The sequence below is a fragment of the Oryctolagus cuniculus genome, chromosome 12 (assembly GCF_964237555.1).
Source record: "Oryctolagus cuniculus chromosome 12, mOryCun1.1, whole genome shotgun sequence".
Classification (NCBI taxonomy): Eukaryota; Metazoa; Chordata; class Mammalia; order Lagomorpha; family Leporidae; genus Oryctolagus; species Oryctolagus cuniculus.
Genome location: NC_091443.1, coordinates 15,689,657 through 15,707,047, shown reverse-complemented (window position 1 = coordinate 15,707,047; position 17,391 = coordinate 15,689,657). Strand labels below are relative to the sequence as shown.

General features: G+C 41.4%; 1 protein-coding gene across 2 annotated transcripts in view; it reads left to right on the top strand.

Annotated features, from left to right (window-relative positions):
* Positions 1-17,391, top strand: part of GABRB3 (gamma-aminobutyric acid type A receptor subunit beta3) — a 416,113-nt gene that overhangs the window by 172,191 nt on the left and 226,531 nt on the right. The window contains exons 1-3 of one of the 2 annotated variants that reach the window (XM_008269751.3): positions 9,153-9,232; positions 9,363-9,454; positions 9,653-9,720. In XM_008269751.3, coding sequence (XP_008267973.2) covers positions 9,153-9,232; positions 9,363-9,454; positions 9,653-9,720 — 240 coding nt within the window. Of the gene's footprint in view, positions 1-9,152; positions 9,233-9,362; positions 9,455-9,652; positions 9,721-17,391 lie in introns of those variants that run through there. The other variant, XM_070053326.1, reaches the window with a different exon arrangement.

Genomic DNA, 17,391 nt, shown 5'->3' with positions numbered 1-17,391 from the left:
CTATGAGTCTGCTGAGTATCTCACTTCCCATGTTGGATCACTCTCCCCTTTATTTATTCTATCGGTTGGTGTTAGCAGATACTAGACTTGTTTATGTGCTCCCTTTGACTCTTAGTCCTTTCATTATGATCAATTGTGAACTGAAATTGATCACTTGCAGTAGTGAGATGGCATTGGCACATGCCACCTTGATGGGATTGAATTGGAATCCCCTGGTATGTTTCCAACTCTACCAATTGGGGCAAGTCAGCCCGAGCATGCCCCAAATTATACATCTCTTCCCTCTCTTATTCCCACTCTTATGTTTAACAGGGATCACATTTCAGTTAATTTTCAACACTTAAGAATAACTGTGTGATAATTACAGAATTAAACCAGTCATATTAAGTAGAACAGACAAAAAAAAAAAATACTATGAGGGATAATGTATTAAGTTGTCCATTAGCAGTCAGGGCTATGCTGATCAAGTCACCATTTCTCATAGTGTCCATTTCACTTCAGGAGGTTTCCTTTTTGGTGTTCAGTCAGTTGTCACCGATCAGGGAGAACATATGGTATTTGTCCCTTTGGGACTGGCTTACTTCACTCAGCATGATGTGTTCCAGATTCCTCCATTTTGTTGCAAATGACTGGATTTCGTTGTTTCTTACTACGGTATAGTACTCTAAAGAATACATATCCCATAATTTCTTTATCCAGTCTACCGTTGATGGGCATTTAGGTTGGTTCCAGGTCTTGGCTATTGTGAATTGTGCTGCAATAAACATTAGGGTGCAGACCGCTTTTTTGTTTATCAATTTAAACTCCTTTGGGTAAATTCCAAGGAGTGGGATGGCTGGGTCGAACGGTAGGGTTATATTCAGGTTTCTGAGGAATCTCCAGACTGATTTTCATAGTGGCTTGACCAGTTTGCATTCCCACCAACAGTGGGTTAGTGGGAAGACACAATGTTAAAACTCTTCAGGATGAAAGGAAAAAAATGGATGGTAATGTAAATGAATTAAAAGTTAAACATTTCTCATATTTTTGCAAAATTAGACATTTTAAAAACAAGTGTCAATAAAAGGGCTAAACTTCTAATCAGACTTAAGGAGAAAGATAGAAAACAAATCACAAATATTGGGAAATAAAGAAGCATAATTGCATATATCATAATCTATAAAATTTTAAGATGGTATTTTAAACATTTCTATTAGTAAATTTAATACTTTGGATGAAATGGGAGCACTTTTTCAGATATGTAAGTTAGCAAAACTGTCACAAGGAGAAGTAGAAATGTAAATAGCCCAATCTTGCTAATGATTTTTTAAAATATATATTTATTCATTTGAAAGGTGTTACAGAGAGAAGGGGGAGAGAGAGAGAGAGAGAGAGAGAGAGAAACTTCCATCTGCTGTTTTACTCCCCAGATGGATGCAACCACCAGGACAGGACCAAGTCAAAGCTAAGAGCCAGGAGCTTCTTCAGGTCTCTCAGGTGGGAATCAGGGGCCCAAGTACTTGTGACATCTTCCAGTACTTTTCCCAGATCATTAGCAGGGAGCTAGAGCGAAAGTGGAGCATGGAACTTGAACAGGCTCTCATATGGGATGCCAATGTCTCAGGCAGCAGCTTAATCTGTATACCACTGTGCTGGCCCCATGATATTTTATTTTAATATTTATTTATTTATTTATTTAAACTTTTATTTAATAAACATAAATTTCCAAAGTACAACTTTTGGATTATAATGGCTTTTCCCCCCATAACCCTCCTCCTACCTGCAACCATCCCATCTCCCACTCCCTCTCCCATCCCATTCTTCATCAAGATTGATTTTCAATTATCTTTATTTACAGAAGATCAACTTAGTATATACTAAGTAAAGATTTCAACAGTTTGCACCCACACATAAATACAAAGTATAAAGTACTGTTTGACTTCTAGTTATACCATTAATTCACATAGTACAACACAGAGATCCTACATGGGGAGTAAGTGCACAGTGATTCCTGTTGTTGATTTAACAATGGGTACTCTTATTTATGATGTCAGTAATCACCCGAGGCTCTTGTCATGAGCTGCCAAGGCTATGGAAGCCTCTTGAGTTCACAAACTCCGATCTTATTTAGACAAGACCATAGTCAAAGTGGAAGTTCTCTCCTCCCTTCAGAGAAAGGTACCTCCTTCTTAGATGGCTCGTTCTTTCTTCTGGGATCTCACAGAGATCTTTCAGTTAGGTCATTTTTTTTTTTTTTTTTGCCACATTGTCTTGGCTTTCCATGCCTGAAATACTCTCATGGGCTTTTATTCCAATTCAATCCCATCAGGTCGCATATACCAATGCCATCTCACTAGCCAAAGTGATCAGTTTCAGTTCATAACTGATCATAATAATAGGATTAAGTGTCAAAGGGATCACATAAACAAGACTAGTGTCTGCTAATACTAACTGATAGAATTAAAAAGGAGAGAACAATCCAACATGGGAAGTGGGATACACAGCAGACTCATAGAATGGCAGATGTCCTAAACATCACTCTGGCCTCAGAACCAGCCCTTAAGGCATTCGGATCTGGCTAAAAAGCCCATGAGAATATTTCAGATATTTTATTTTTAAGAAAACTTGGATAATAAATTTTAGAAAATACTTAAGAAAGAAACAATAATAATTTTACACAAAATTTTTCAAAAATTAGAACAAGACTATATGAAACTCAATTTATGAGTAGCATTCACTGATAGAGAAATACAGCAGAATAAGGCAACTTTATACTACATTCATAAACCCAGATGCAAAACTTTTAATAATATTAGGAAACCAAATTCATCAGTCCATAAAAATATAAGTAACATGATCAAGTGATCTTTATTCTAGAAGTACAAGGAAAACTTGAAAAATCAATGTCATTTACCATGTTAAAAGAATACAAAAGAAAATCCATCCGATTGACTCCCTAGATACAAAAAAAAATACACATAAAACAAAAAACTGACCAAATTGCATATAAAATATTATCTTTTTAAAAAAAGATTTATTTATTTATTTTAAAGGCAGAGTTACAGACAGGCAGAAAGGGAGAGAGAGAGAGAGACAGACAGACAGAGAGAGAGAGAGAGAGAGGTCTTCTATCTGCTGATTTAGTCCCCAGATGGCTGCAACGGCTGGAGCTGCGCCAATCTGAAGCCAGGAGCAAGGAGCTTCTTCCAGGTCTCCCTCGTGGGTACAGGGACCCAAGGACTTGGGCCATCTTCTCCTGCTTTCCCATGCCACAGCAGAGAGCTGGATTGGAAGTGGAGCAGCCGGGATGGGAACCAGCTCCTGTATGAGATGGCGGCAGTGCAGGTGGTGGCTTTATCCACTTTGCCATAGTGCCAGCTTCAAAGATTCAGTCTTGATACAACTTTCACAAAACTTGGAATAGAATGTAATTTCCTTAATTTGGTAGAAGGCTTCCATAGAAAACTTCTTTCTTATACTATTTTTTCTTAGTTTGAGACCATGATAACATTACAGAAAAGTTTTGTGAAACATTTTAGTGTGTTTTTCATATATATATGTGTGTGTGTCTATAAACTTTCAGTATATTTTCCATGCATATGAACAGGCTTTCCTATGCTGTTACAATACAAGCATTAGGAGCAAAAAAGGGCATTGTTGATTGCTACCATTCAACCTCTAGACTCCATTCAAGATCAGTTGCCTCACTGATACACTTTATAGCAAAACGGTTGAGTTCCAAATCTTGACTTCATATCTCTTTAGTTTCCTTCAGTTTGGAATCATTTGTCTTTTCTGAATTTTGACAGCCTTGGCACTGATTGTTACAGGGCCTTTATGATGTAGGAGATTTTTCAATTTAGGTTTACTTAATGTTTCCTCATAATTAGATTAATGTTATGCATATTTTTAAAGGATTGCATGCAACTGATACAATTATTTTCTTATCATAGTATAGCATGGGACATGTAACTTTGATTTCTTTCTTTCTTTAAATTTGTTCATGTTGATCACTTGATTAAGGTAGTATCTGCCAGATACCATGTAAATTATACTCCTCCCTTAATAATTAGTATGGGAAACATTTTAAAGCTTTGTAAATATACCATTCACAATCAGGCATTTAATTAACAATGTGTACAAACTCCAAACTTCTTTCTGTTCTATGGGCATAAAACATTTTTGGCAATTTTTGTTTTTAGACTCAAATTTTCCCTGAATCAGGCAGGAAAAATACATTCAAGCTAGATTTTGTGTCTTTTTGACAGATCCCCATAATTCTTCAAACATTTCTTTGCTCTGGCACAAGATGTTCTAGTCTCACCTTATACTTTCTGTGCTTGTCTCTTGAATCATCTACTTCTTTTTTTCAAGGCTCTCTTGTTCTTTTCAACAGAAAATTATACCAAGTTAAGATCTGGGTGCAGAAAATGGTCATTGCTAAAGGGCTACCACTGTTTCCAGATCCTTTGGATGGATAGAGGCAGAGTACATCTGCATGGGCAGGCACTTGATGTAAGTTAGGAGACTACTAGGAATGCCCACATCCAAGAAGTAGTCCCAGCTCTTCCACTTCTTATCCAGTTTTACTAATGTGCACCTGGGAGGAAGGAAGCTATGACTCAAGTACTTGGGTCTCTGCCACCCACTTGAGAGACCTGGATTGAATTTCAACCTCCTGGCTTCAGCCTGGCTTAGCCCTAGTTGCTGTGGGCATTTTGAAGAGTGAATCAGCAGATAGAAGGCCTCTTTTTGTCTGTATCTCTGCTTTCAAATAAAATTTACATTAATTAATTCAAATAAACAATTAAGAAAATTTTAACTTTTGAGGCAGTAAATATGGCTTAGAATATAAAATCTGCATCATAAAAGAAAAATGGAGAAATCAGATTTCACCTAAATTAAATTCTTTTTTTTTCTTCTTTTTTAATAACCACTGTTAAAGAAACAGACAGACCATAGACCAGGAGAAAAATATTCACATTATTTATATGTGACAAAAGAATTGTATATAATGAGTTGCTTTATCTCAACAAAAAACTAGAATACAATTTAAAATGGACAAAAGTCTTCTTCAAAAAGTAGATATCTGACAAATACACAAAGGAAATAAACTTACTTGGAAATAAAAATAAAAGGAAATAAAGTTGGTGAGATGGAGAGGATGTGAAACTACTATAATTCTCTCTGTGTATGTGTGTGTGTGTGTTTTAAAGATTTATTTATTTATTTGAATGGCCACAATGTCTGGAGCTGGATCCAAAGCCAGGATCCAGGAGCTTCTTCTTCTGGGTGTCCCATGTAGGTGCAGGAGCCCAAGGACTTGGGCCATCTTTCATTGCTTTCCTAGGCACATTAGCAGAGAGCTGGATTAGAAGTGGAGCAGTCAGGATTTGAACTGGCACCCATATGGGCTGCTGGTGCTGCAGGCCATGGCTTTAATCATTAAGCCACACCTCCAGCCCCACAACTCTAATTCTCATTTGTTGCTGGTAAAATGTAAAATCTTCCAAGATCTATGGGATATTTTGATAGTTGCTTGTAGAGCTAAGCACACACTCACTATAGGATCCATCCATTCCACTCCTAGGTATTTTCCCAAGAGAAATAAAATCATATGTATATAAAGACCTGCACATGACTCTATTTATAATAACTAAAACTAGAATTGTCCACCCATGGATGAATTGGTAAACTGTAAAAAAGCCATATAATAGAATGTCAACCAGTAATATAAAGGAGTGAACTATTAATCTGCAATAATGTGAGCAAATTCCAGAAACATTATACTGACAGAGTGAAACAAGGTATAAAGTAACATATATTGTGTAATTCCACTCATTTGGAATGTCCAGACCGTCAACATTTTAAACTCTGTCATGAGAAAATGTAAGTACTTGTCTGAAAATAGAAGCAGCTTGGAGGATGGGTCAGAGGGTCGTAAGGGAATTTGCAGGGTGACGAAAAGACACATCGCTTTATAAATTTGACAAGACTCATTTAACTATACCTGTAACATTGTATTTCAAGTTGATTGAGTTGTTTTTTATTTTTTTTTCTGAGAGGCGCACACACACACACTCACACACACACACAGAAAGTGAGAGAACTCCCATCTGTTGAATCTAAATGGCCCCAAAGCTGAGATCTGGGAACTCAGTCCAGGTCTCATCATTTACTGCCTCCCATGGTCTGCATTTGCAGAAATCTTGAATTGAGAGCCTGAGCTAGGACTTGAACCCAGATATTCCAAGAAGGAATGCAAGTATCTTAACTAGCATCTTAACCACTAGGCCAAATGCCTTTCCCTGGAAGTATTCCTGGTTTCAGGAATCCTGGCAAGAGTAGGAGGATGAGATATTTGGTGTTCAGGGATCACTAGCTCTCACAGATAGCTACCTCTACAGCAGGGAGAATGGGGAGTTGCACTTACAGTCTAAATTGTGGGTGTGGGCACGAAGCAGACAGTGGCCAGGATGAACAGAAGTACACCAGGGTCCAAGGCCTGATAGCCACACTCAGCTTGATCATCCCCATTTCCATTAACTATAGGTTCGCTCTTTGACTCTGCTTTCATATTTCAAAAGCCTGCATTTTAGGTGAAACTCTCAATGACTCATTGGTTCCTATCTTAGGCTAGATTCTGCAGAAAACACTCCTGAGGCAAAATTTAATGTGAGCTCCTTTATTGGAGTGTGAAATACCAGTGAAAACAGGAATGGGAAAAGGGGATTGAGGCATCAAAAAGAAGCAGATAGGAGGGTTTGTTCCTAGAGAGCCCATTGCTGTGTATGAAGTATGACTGATGGATCCACCTGCCCAGAATCATCGTTGAGAGGCCAACAATGCTATATGGCAGGACACTTCTTAGGAAGCAAGAAAGGGAGACTATTTTATCCACTGGATTCCATATTCCACTTTGTTTCACAACGGTTTTCCCCCATGGATTACGAACGTGCTGGGATTCAGATACACACATGCAAGAACTAGCAGATCTTCTCACATCCTAGGTCTTATCAGTTAAGCTGGAAGGTAGAAGTGAGAGACAAACAATCTAGGCCTGAGATGAGTGGTTTAGGCTTGTTCCCACATAAAGCTGACTTGAGCTCTTGCAGAATTTTACTGGGGCGATAAATAAAGCCCAGAGCCCCAGAGACAGGAGGAGAGCAAGGCCTGAGATCGTTCAGAGCTGGATAACAGTAACATTTGTGATGTGGACTCTCAAGACTTAAAACATGCAAACTAGTAGGAAGCGGGAAAATTCTTGCTATGCTGTGGTATTTATAACATGCTTTATTTTCATGTTTTACTATCTATTGCCATGATTCCTAGCAAGGAATTTCTGTAAAAGAAGTGCATGCAAACAGGAGAAACAGACTAACCCATGTAATCATAAAAGTGTGTGTATGTGAGTGTGAGTGTGTGTGTGTGTGTGTGTGAAAAAGAGAGAGAATGAATATCATTTTTCCAGATAATTCCATCGCACATTAACAGAATACTAAGTAGTTGTGAATAGACTTTTCCAGAAAATAATTAGGAAGCTATATTTATCTCTGAACTTTTCAGGTACTGCAGTCACATTTTCTGTTCCAAAAATAAAGTTGCTGATTTTTATAAATGGCAAAGATACTTAAAATTAATGCACAGAAACATGCCAATAAAGGTCTAGATTTAGATATTTACCTGCATAAACTCTCCATGAAAGAAAAGCTTTACAGGAAAGAGCCAATATAGGGGAATAGTGATCTATTATTAACCATTCATTAAGCCCTGGAATGGCCCGAAGTCTACAGCACACAAGATTGAGCTTGATCTGTGGGTTTTGTTGGCTGACCACAGTGGGACCCTGTAGCCATCTTCTTCAATACTGGAAGTCTGAGTATAGAGAAACTTTGTTGAGGATAACTCACTAAAATATACCACCTGTGGCCAGGGGGGAGCAGGCATTCTTGAGGCCAGCAGTGGCGAAGGGCAAGATGAAACCCGGTGAACGCGGGTGTCTTTATGAGCTAATGCACCAGTTGTCATTCAGAGTCAAAGCATAAAAACCCGTCGCAGGGAAATCAAGGATCCTTGTTTTACGTTAAGAACATGGACAGCTCCGAGAGACACCAGAAAATTCCCATTTTCCCACCTCTGGAACGCCAGCCAGGGTCTCCCAGTCAGCTTGGGATTTCAGTTTACAGATAGTAAGATGTGCATATTCGGTCCTCTCTTTACCATTCATCATAACCGTATTAATGTTCAGGCTCCCCATGAAATTGGTCACGAGAGAGAGTGACAGGGATACTTTAAGAAACCGAATTTTTTATGACATGGTCATAATTTATAAATAAGTAATCGGGCCGCCATGCAAGGGGCTGGAAGCTGGGTCAGGAGGGAAAGCCCGGGGGTGGGGGTGGGGGTGGGGGCGGGGATCCCCACGCAGCCGGCTAAACGCACGGTGACTGAGGGGGAGAGCGGTTCCCACCCCGGTTAGGCCCGAGGAGCAGCGCCATGTGCTCCCGGCTCCTGGCCCTGCTGTTGCCAGCCTGGCTGTCCTGCACCCGGGCGACCCGAGGCCCCGAGCCCCGCAGGTGAGGCAGGGGCTTCTCCCCCGGCTCCGCAGCCCCTCTCGCAGCCCCGCGGGCAGAGGCGCTCTAAGGGAACCCACCGGCTCTCAGGCAGCGCCGCAGCGGAGCTGGGGTCGCAGGGAGGATGTCGGAAAAGGTGGGGGCCAGCGGGTAGCATTTCCCTCTCCGCCGCTGCCGGCGCCGCCAGTGCCGCCTTGCCTGGCCCGCGCCGCGCAGCCGCGCTCCCTCTACTCGGGGCTCCGCAAGGCCTGCGCCTGCACCCCACGGTCCCCGCGCTCGGAGTCCTGTGCAGCGGCCCCTTGGGCGGCCGAGAGAGCCCGGGGCCCGGGCCGCGCCAGGGAAGGCAGGGTGCGCGGCCGGCTCCGCCCCCAGCCGCCCGGCCTCCTCCCCTCCCCCGGCTCCCGCGCCCGCGGCTCCTCCTCTCCCCGCGCCCGCTCCTCCTCCTCCTCGCCTCCCCCTCCCCCTCCGCCCTCCTCCGCTCCGGGCCAGCGCGGCGGCGGCGGCGGCGGCGGCGGCGGCGGCAGCAGCAGGAGCAGCCCCGGCTGCGGGTCGCGACGGCGGCGGGGCGCCCCCTCCCCCGTGCCGGGGCGCGGCGGAGGGATGTGGGGCTTTGCAGGAGGAAGGCTTTTCGGTATCTTCTCGGCCCCGGTGCTGGTGGCGGTGGTGTGCTGCGCCCAGAGGTAGGGGCGCGGGTGGGTGGACGGAAAGCGGGCCGGGCGGCGGGCAGAGCGCACGGGGTGCGCGCCGGGCGCTGGCGGGTGAGCGGCCGGCTGACCCTGCTTTCCGTAACCCCCCACCCCGTGCCCGCAGCGTGAACGATCCCGGAAACATGTCCTTTGTGAAGGAGACGGTGGACAAGCTGTTGAAAGGCTACGACATTCGCCTGAGACCCGACTTCGGGGGTAAGTGGGATGCGCGCGGCCGCTGCGGGAAGCGCGACCCGCCGAGCTGGCGGCCTGGGTGGAGGAGGGAGGCGGGGGCCGCCTCCGCTGAGCTGCGGCGGGGTGGGGGGTGGGGGTGGTTCTACACCTGCGCCCCTCCGGGCCACCCGCGCCTCATGCTGGAGCGCGGCTGATGTCCGTGTGGTGCTCTTCCCGCAGGTCCCCCGGTCTGCGTGGGGATGAACATCGACATCGCCAGCATCGACATGGTTTCCGAAGTCAACATGGTGAGTGAGTGCCCGCCCTCCCCCGGGCTGTCCCCAAGCCCCTACCCGCTTGTCTGGGCCCACAGGCGTCCACGGTACTGGGCCGAAGGCCTCCTCGGCCGGGCCGGGCTTCCCGGGGCCCACGGAGGGGGCCGCGCTCTCGAGTGCCGGCCTCAGCTCGCCGCGCTCTCTGCAGCCGGCCGAGTGCTCACGGGGCGTCGTGGGCGTCCGGGCTGAGGCGAGGGCGCTCCCTCCCTGCCTGAGGGGTCCTGGGCCGGCCTAGCGCTCGGCTCGCACCGCCGCCCTCGCGCTCCCGGCTCCGGCAGCCTCGGCCGCCCGGGGCCGTCTCGCCTCCGTAGCAACAGGCGCCGGTGAACCAGGCGGAGAGCGAAATGTGGGGGCGGCTCCTGTATTCTAGGTAAGAGGTACTTCAGGTTTCCTTTGTTGGTTGCAAGAGGTGCTGGCAGCTGGAGGGAAGAGCGCGGGGCGGTGGTCTCTGTATCCCGCGGGTGTCCCAGGTCAGTTTCTTGGGTCGCAGTGGCTTCCTAAGGGCAGTCTCCCAGACGCTGAGTCCCGGAAGCCGGCTCCGTCGGCTGCTGTCCGAGGTGCTGACGGCCCCCGCGGGCCCTCGGAGCTGCTGAGCGGGGAGTGGAAGGAGGCTCTCAGTGAAGCGAGAGTCGCTCAAGGCTCCTGCGAGTGTTGACAAGAGTCAGAGTTCTGACCCGTGGAAAGCGGAGGTCAGTGTCCCGAGGTGCGGAGAGGGTGGCAGTGGCGCTTGCAAGGAACGCTTCAGGGCACCCGGGAATTGTGAGAAAAAGGACTGCTTGCTCTTGTTAATTGGGCTGAAATACCTCGGGATTTGGGAAAAGGATTAATTTTCTGCTGAATGGCAGTTCAGGAATTGCAAGAATGATTTTATGAAACAATATTTGTTGGAAGAGATCATTTGGCAACTTTTCTTTCTGACATGCAACATATAACGTGGCATGGTTTCAGATAGACAGAGAAGGTTTCTCAGATCTTGTGTACCTCAGAATCACGTGGGCAAACTTGTTTTAGAGGCATACTCCCCAGGTTCTTCACTGCAGGGGCTCTGATGGAGCCTGGCTGAAGTGGAGCCTTGGGGTCTCTGCATTGCAGACTTTCACTTCAGATTTCTTTGAAGCATGCATTTTGAGGGCAGTATTTTGGGAACCATTGCAATAAGTCATGGAAATGGGAGCAATATACAAATAAATAAAATTATGTAAAATAGACTGTAGTGAGATATATTTTAGTCTATACTATTAGAGATTTTTGATTGACCACACCAAACTATTTTCATCCATTTTTCTCTCTTAATCTCAAGATTTTGAAATTACAATAAGCAATTAAAAAATTGTACCTTTCTTTCAAAGTATACTACTTAGGACATATGTATAACAAGACATTGTAATAATACTAGTATTAGTAAGAAACACAGAAGGAATGAGACTTTAAATGAATTATTTTACATTCAAATTTAACCATGTATGTATTTAACTTTCTTGTAATTTTATAAAAATAATTCCATCCAAAAGATTTGTTTTGCCAACTTAGGGGAAGAAGTTAACATATTAAAGACCCACTCTCTGTAATTTGTGATTTTTCTCTATTGAGAACTTCATATTCCCTAGAGAAGACAATTTAGCACAAAGTTAATTGAAGATTTAGTGAATTATTATGTCAAAAATAACTAGTGGATATCAAATGGAAGAAAATATATATTGATGTAGCCTTTGAAGAACACAATAAGACAAGAATACAACTAGGGAAATGAAGAGAATTATTGCAGCCCATCACACATTCTGTGTGGGTTATTTTTAAACTTCATTATCAACTTGGTTTGGCATCAGGCTGACATTAGGAACATTCAAAACATTTTAGCAATATTTGCATCACTCATGGACTACCTATTGAGGTGTTCCAGTTTTCTCTGTACTCCGTAACAGCAAGACAAATTGAAGACACAGGCTATTATAATCAACAGTCTTTCAATATATATTGCATAGCCAACAAATACGCACATCATATACTTGATATACTTGTATGCATTTTTTAATTATCATTGCAATAATTTTTCTGGATCTCATATACATAAGCTTATTTCAACCACAAATTGGATATTAGTAGGATTGGAGACCTAATTCTATTAGACAGATGTGACTGACAGCCACTTAAAATGTTTTCTTCTCTCCACAAGCTGATTGGTCAACATCATGCCCTAGAAAAATCTGATTTTCCTTAACATATTTATGCATAATAATAGCTATGATATTTGACCTATTTTTAAAGGAACTTTAAATGTAGCAATGGTTCAGTATAATGTTTGTAGGGAAACTACAAAGAATATGTGAGTATAAGATTTGAACCAACACTCAATCATGTTGTATAAAAGCAAGAAGTTCTACCTATGAGCTTTCTTAACCACCTTATTGCTGAATACTAAACTAAGTATTGCAAGTTATAAAATGAAATAAGTAATGGGTTTTCCTTAAGGGTGTTCTAAATATTAGATAAGGTATGTCAAATATTTGTATAAAAAGTAGGATAATGTAAGTCTCACTAAAGCAGCAAGTGAAAGGGGTATACAGGAGGGAGAGAGAGAAAGGGAGGGAAAAAGGAGAGAAGATGGGTAAATGATACTATGTTGATGTGGAAAGCTTGATGAAAAATTACATTTAAATTACATGAGAGAAATGAATAAGATTTTGACTGGCATAACTGAAGAAGCACATTCTGGGAAGCAAATAGCAAGGCTATGGATGGATGGATTAGAAGGGTCAGAGTTTATGAAGGGAGATGAAATCGCAAATGTAGGACAAACCCTTGTACACTTAGGCCCTTCTCCATAGTGCTAAGGATTTCAGATGCTAATTTCTGGGAAATGCGGATACCATAAATAATCTTAAGCAGATGTCTTTCATGATTTTTGAGATGTGGTTTAAGATATGTTGGCCAAAATGTAAATTTAGACAGGAGTGAGGATGGTGACGTGTAAGGGTAAAATTTATAAGAAAATTAGGGAGAAATGATCACAAAAAGTCATCCCTTAATTTTTTTTTTTTGCTTCAAGTTTTTACAGATATATTTTTGGGAAGGTATATTCTGTAAGATAAATAAAAATTCACCAGTTCATCAGTGTTTAAAATCATGATGTTGAAAAACATACATCTGAAGGAGAGAGAGGTACATAGATGCTTGTTCATGAGTATTTTTTAGGGGGGTTGATTGTAAAGAACAATAACAGATACCACAGAACAGTACTTCTGATGCTGTTTTAATTGAATAGATTTAAAGCACAATTTTTAAATATTGGTAGTACATGTAAATGATGTTTCTGAAGAATAACTCTGACCTGAAATAAATGGATAAATTATATTTATTTATAGATATGTATTTCTTCATACCTTTTGGTGTTGTGTAGGAAAAAAATTCTAAGAATGGATTTGAATATTTTAGTATTTAGCATTGGTTTTGCCATAGGTTTTTTGTCCTAGATAGTAGGGATACACTACATTTCCATTTTTTTTCTAAGTCTTCCAGTTTTTCTTGCTCTTCTTTTTAAGTAGCTGACTTAAAAATTGTTAAAAACCATTTTTGTTTTATGTAACTTCCCCTGTTTTTCTTAGTCTCTGTTTTACCATTTCCAATAATCTTTTAAAATTGTGCATGGCTAATCAATTACTGAGGTTTAGTCATATATTTCTTTAAGTGAAAATGTATATGTTCAGTATAGAAAATTATTGTGTGTTTGTTTTAATTTTAGTGATTAGTGTTCCTAGTGTACTCATATAATAAACACATGTTGAGTAGACAGAGTGATGAATCAGTGTAGAAAAATTTTTGGAAATGTAGGTCATAAGAAAATTTTGAAAAAAAAAAGCCAATTTGAAAATTTTAATTTAAAAGCATTATTTTAAAATAGGAATTTTTAATTTTTATTTATAAGAATGAGCCGTTGTTTGATTTGTTAGTCTATAACAGGAACTACATGTACTTTATTTTATAATTCATTAACTATACTGTATTGGGAATATAAAACTAGGTTCTAACTCTAGTAATGTCAATACTAATTTGTATGATGTAACTTGCTCAGTGTTATCACTTTATTCTTAATTATTCCACTAGAGTAAACTCATCCCTAATGAAAATGTTACTACAAAACTTTTTTGTGATTTCATGCATATAAATCATAAAGTATTGCTTTTTTAAAACTCATGTTCCTTGGAGGTAATCTATAATGAGTATCCATAATTACTATGAGGTATATTCATCAATTATGTCAGTTGTGTTGTATTTATTTCTCAGTCATTAGATTTTCTTCTTATATTTAGGTGTAAGATAATGTGCTACATAAGGACATAGTGTTAGAATATCTCAAGAAGTAGTTTTGGATTGATATTGCTCTTCAGTGGATACAATCTCACTCATGGCAGATCATGCACAGACACATTCTATCTTTTTTTTTTTTTTTTTTTTTTTGCTATCTCTTTTCATGTTTTTCTTCTTTTCCGAAGGGAAAGAAAGAGGAAAAGATGTCTGACTAGAAATTGTCTTGATCAGAGGTTTGGAGAATTCAACTTTTAGGTCATTTTTTGACAAAACTTAAAGTCTTCCACACTCTCTGCCCTCATTTCTGAATTTAAAGGTTGTTTTGCCATTGATGAACCCTGAGTGACTGCCTAGTGTTTCCAGCACCTGTCTTGTTTCACAGGCGGGAGGAACTGAATCCCTAGAGTCCAGGTAGTGTGCTTAAAAAGAGACTAATAGGATTGGGAGCCATGGTTCTGTTTCCAATTCAATGGCAACATCTTCAGTAAGTCCCTTCATCCTCAGTATTTCAGTTGCAGGCTCCCAGATGCCCATGGCACACAGACAAATTCATGCCAGAGCCATGTCACAAAGAGTTTAGCTCTACAGAGAAAATCGCAGTGAAGACACCACACAGTCACATGTTGGAAAGCCATCTTTTACTGATTTCTTACAGGGCATGGGCCAAATTGAGAGTTTCCATATGCCTTGTTACTAGCAGTCTAAAGGTAGGAAATGTGCTAATGCTCTTGTTACAAAGCACACTGGGGGATGAATCAGCAGAAAGGGAGAATGTTTCTCTGACCCAGTTGGAGTTGAAAAACTGCTTATAAGGAAGGCTCTCCTGGGATAAGGTCCATGGAGTGCAACAGTGTTTGGTTCCAGGTTGCTGCATTTTGGAGGTAAGACTGCTTATTGAGGACATTACTTTTCACTGGCAATGTGTTTCATGCATAAGTTATGATCATACATCAATGCCAGGCACTCATAAGAAGGCATACAATGAACTTCAGAAATGGATGACAATAATACCTTACATAATATGCTCCTTATGAAGAGAAGTTTGTGTTTAATATTAGAATGCATAGTATGGAGACTGCAAATAGAATGCTTTTTGTCTTTCCCCTTAGGGAGGTTGTAAAGCTTATGTTGTTACATCTCTTAAAAATGGATTTTACACTCATTGTCATGTTGTGAATGGCCTCTTCCCAGAGCCTCTGAGGGGTTCAGGAATCTCATTGTGTGTTGCCCATAGAAGATTCTCAGTAAATACATATTTGAATTGATGGTACAGATCTGCTTGTTAACATGTGAAGAACAGTTATTGCTGGTAGGTAATTCTGTTTCAGCTGACAAAACATGGCCAGTTTCTGTCTCCACTTCTAACGTTTGATTTTTTAAGAAGGCAAAATATGCTACTTATGTTTGCTTAGCTGATGGTACATAACATAATTTTTAAAATAGCATTCCTTATTGGGCTCATGCCAAATAAAGGTACCTTGTAGATTTAGTGCTTCATTGAAATGAAGAATGGTATAGTTGTTCATAAAGAAGGTTGTAGTATTATAATTAAATGCATACAGAAACTATTAGTGCATGCAGAAAATTCAATGGTGAATGTAGAGTACTCCTAGTTGTCACTCCTCAAATCAGACTCCAGTCTGAGACTGCAGACCTGGTGATTTTCACTAGTATAGCAGTGTGGGTCAGTACTTGATTTTTCCCTAGTTTGACGTCTATGGTAACTCCTATGGGTCTGTATCTCATGATGCATTTTGATTTTTACATTTTAAAAACTATCAAACATTTGTAATAAATAAATGAAGCCTACTGAACATTTGAAATCTTTTAGATGACTTTGTATTGCATGCTGAGGTATAACTTAGAGAGTTAATGACTAACAGTTTTACATCATTTTGGAGTTTCTAAAGTGTTTCAGATATCATGTCATATTTTCCAAATTAGAAATATTTTTTTGCTAAGAAATATTAGTGGCCCTCTGAACCTTCAGTGAGCTGCAGTATTTTTGCTGGTGGAGGTCTTGGCCAGGGTCCCGATGGCTGCTGACTACTCTGGGTGGTGTTTGCTGAAGCCTGCAGTGGCCGTGCCCTCTCTTTTAAATAAAAAAAAGACAAAAAAGTTTACTACTTTTCCTTTCACAAAAAGACTTCTCTGTAGCATGTGGTGCTGCTTGGTAGCGTTTTTACTTGAACTTATTTCAAAACTGGAGTCCATCCCCTCAAACCCTGCTGCTGCTTTATCAATTACATTTATGTGATATTCCAAATCCTTTATTGTCATTTCAACAGTGTCCACCACCAGTATCACTACTAGTGGCAGACTGCATTTCAAGAAAGCATTTTCTTTCCTCATTCATTATGTCATGTTTGATCATCCAGCCTATTGATCAACCTGGTGAGGCAGGTTATACAAATGTCGCCTTCCCTCCATTTTTCAGATGATAAAATAGCCTCAGGGAGAGTGTTGACTCTCTTATTCTTGCTAAATGGCAAGGCTGGGATTTGGTGCTGCTGCTTTGGTCTTTCCACTTCATCATTCTGCAATGACAAAGATACTCTGTTAGGGCCTCAGGTATTTTATCTTCCTCCATGGTCGTCTTCACTATCTAAATTAGATCTTATTCTGTTTTTCCATGAAACCTTATTCATTCATTGTAACACTTATCATAGTGTTAAATATTATTTGGGTGTCCTCATTTGCTTCTTTCTCTTCCTGTTATCCCCCCATTAGACCATTTACTCCATGAAGCCAGCGTCTATAGGCAGTCCTTACACAGTGTTCAATACTTAAGAGGTATCTGTTAGATTTTTTGAAGGAAAGCATGGGAAGAATAAATAAATGAATAAGTATATAAATGCAGGAATCAATATGTATATTTCTTTTTTTATTTTTATTTATTTATTTTTTATTTTTTGACAGGCAGAGTGGACAGTGAGAGAGAGAGAGAGAGAGAAAGGTCTTCCTTTTGCCGTTGGTTCACCCTCCAATGGCCGCTGTGGCCGGCGCGCTGCGGCCGGCGCAACGCGCAGATCCGAAGGCAGGAGCCAGGTGCTTCTCCTGGTCTCCCATGGGGTGCAGGGCCCAAGTACTTGGGCCATCCTCCACTGCACTCCCTGGCCACAGCAGAGAGCTGGCCTGGAAGAGGAGCAACCGGGACAGAATCCGGCGCCCTGACCGGGACTAGAACCTGGTGTGCCGGCGCCGCAAGGTGGAGGACTAGCCTAGTGAGCCGTGGCGCTGGCTATATGTATATTTTTAATGAAATTTTTTATAACAATTTTGGCTATGACTGAAGAGTATAGGCTAAATGTGATATATACAGTCTTGAATTTAGGGAAT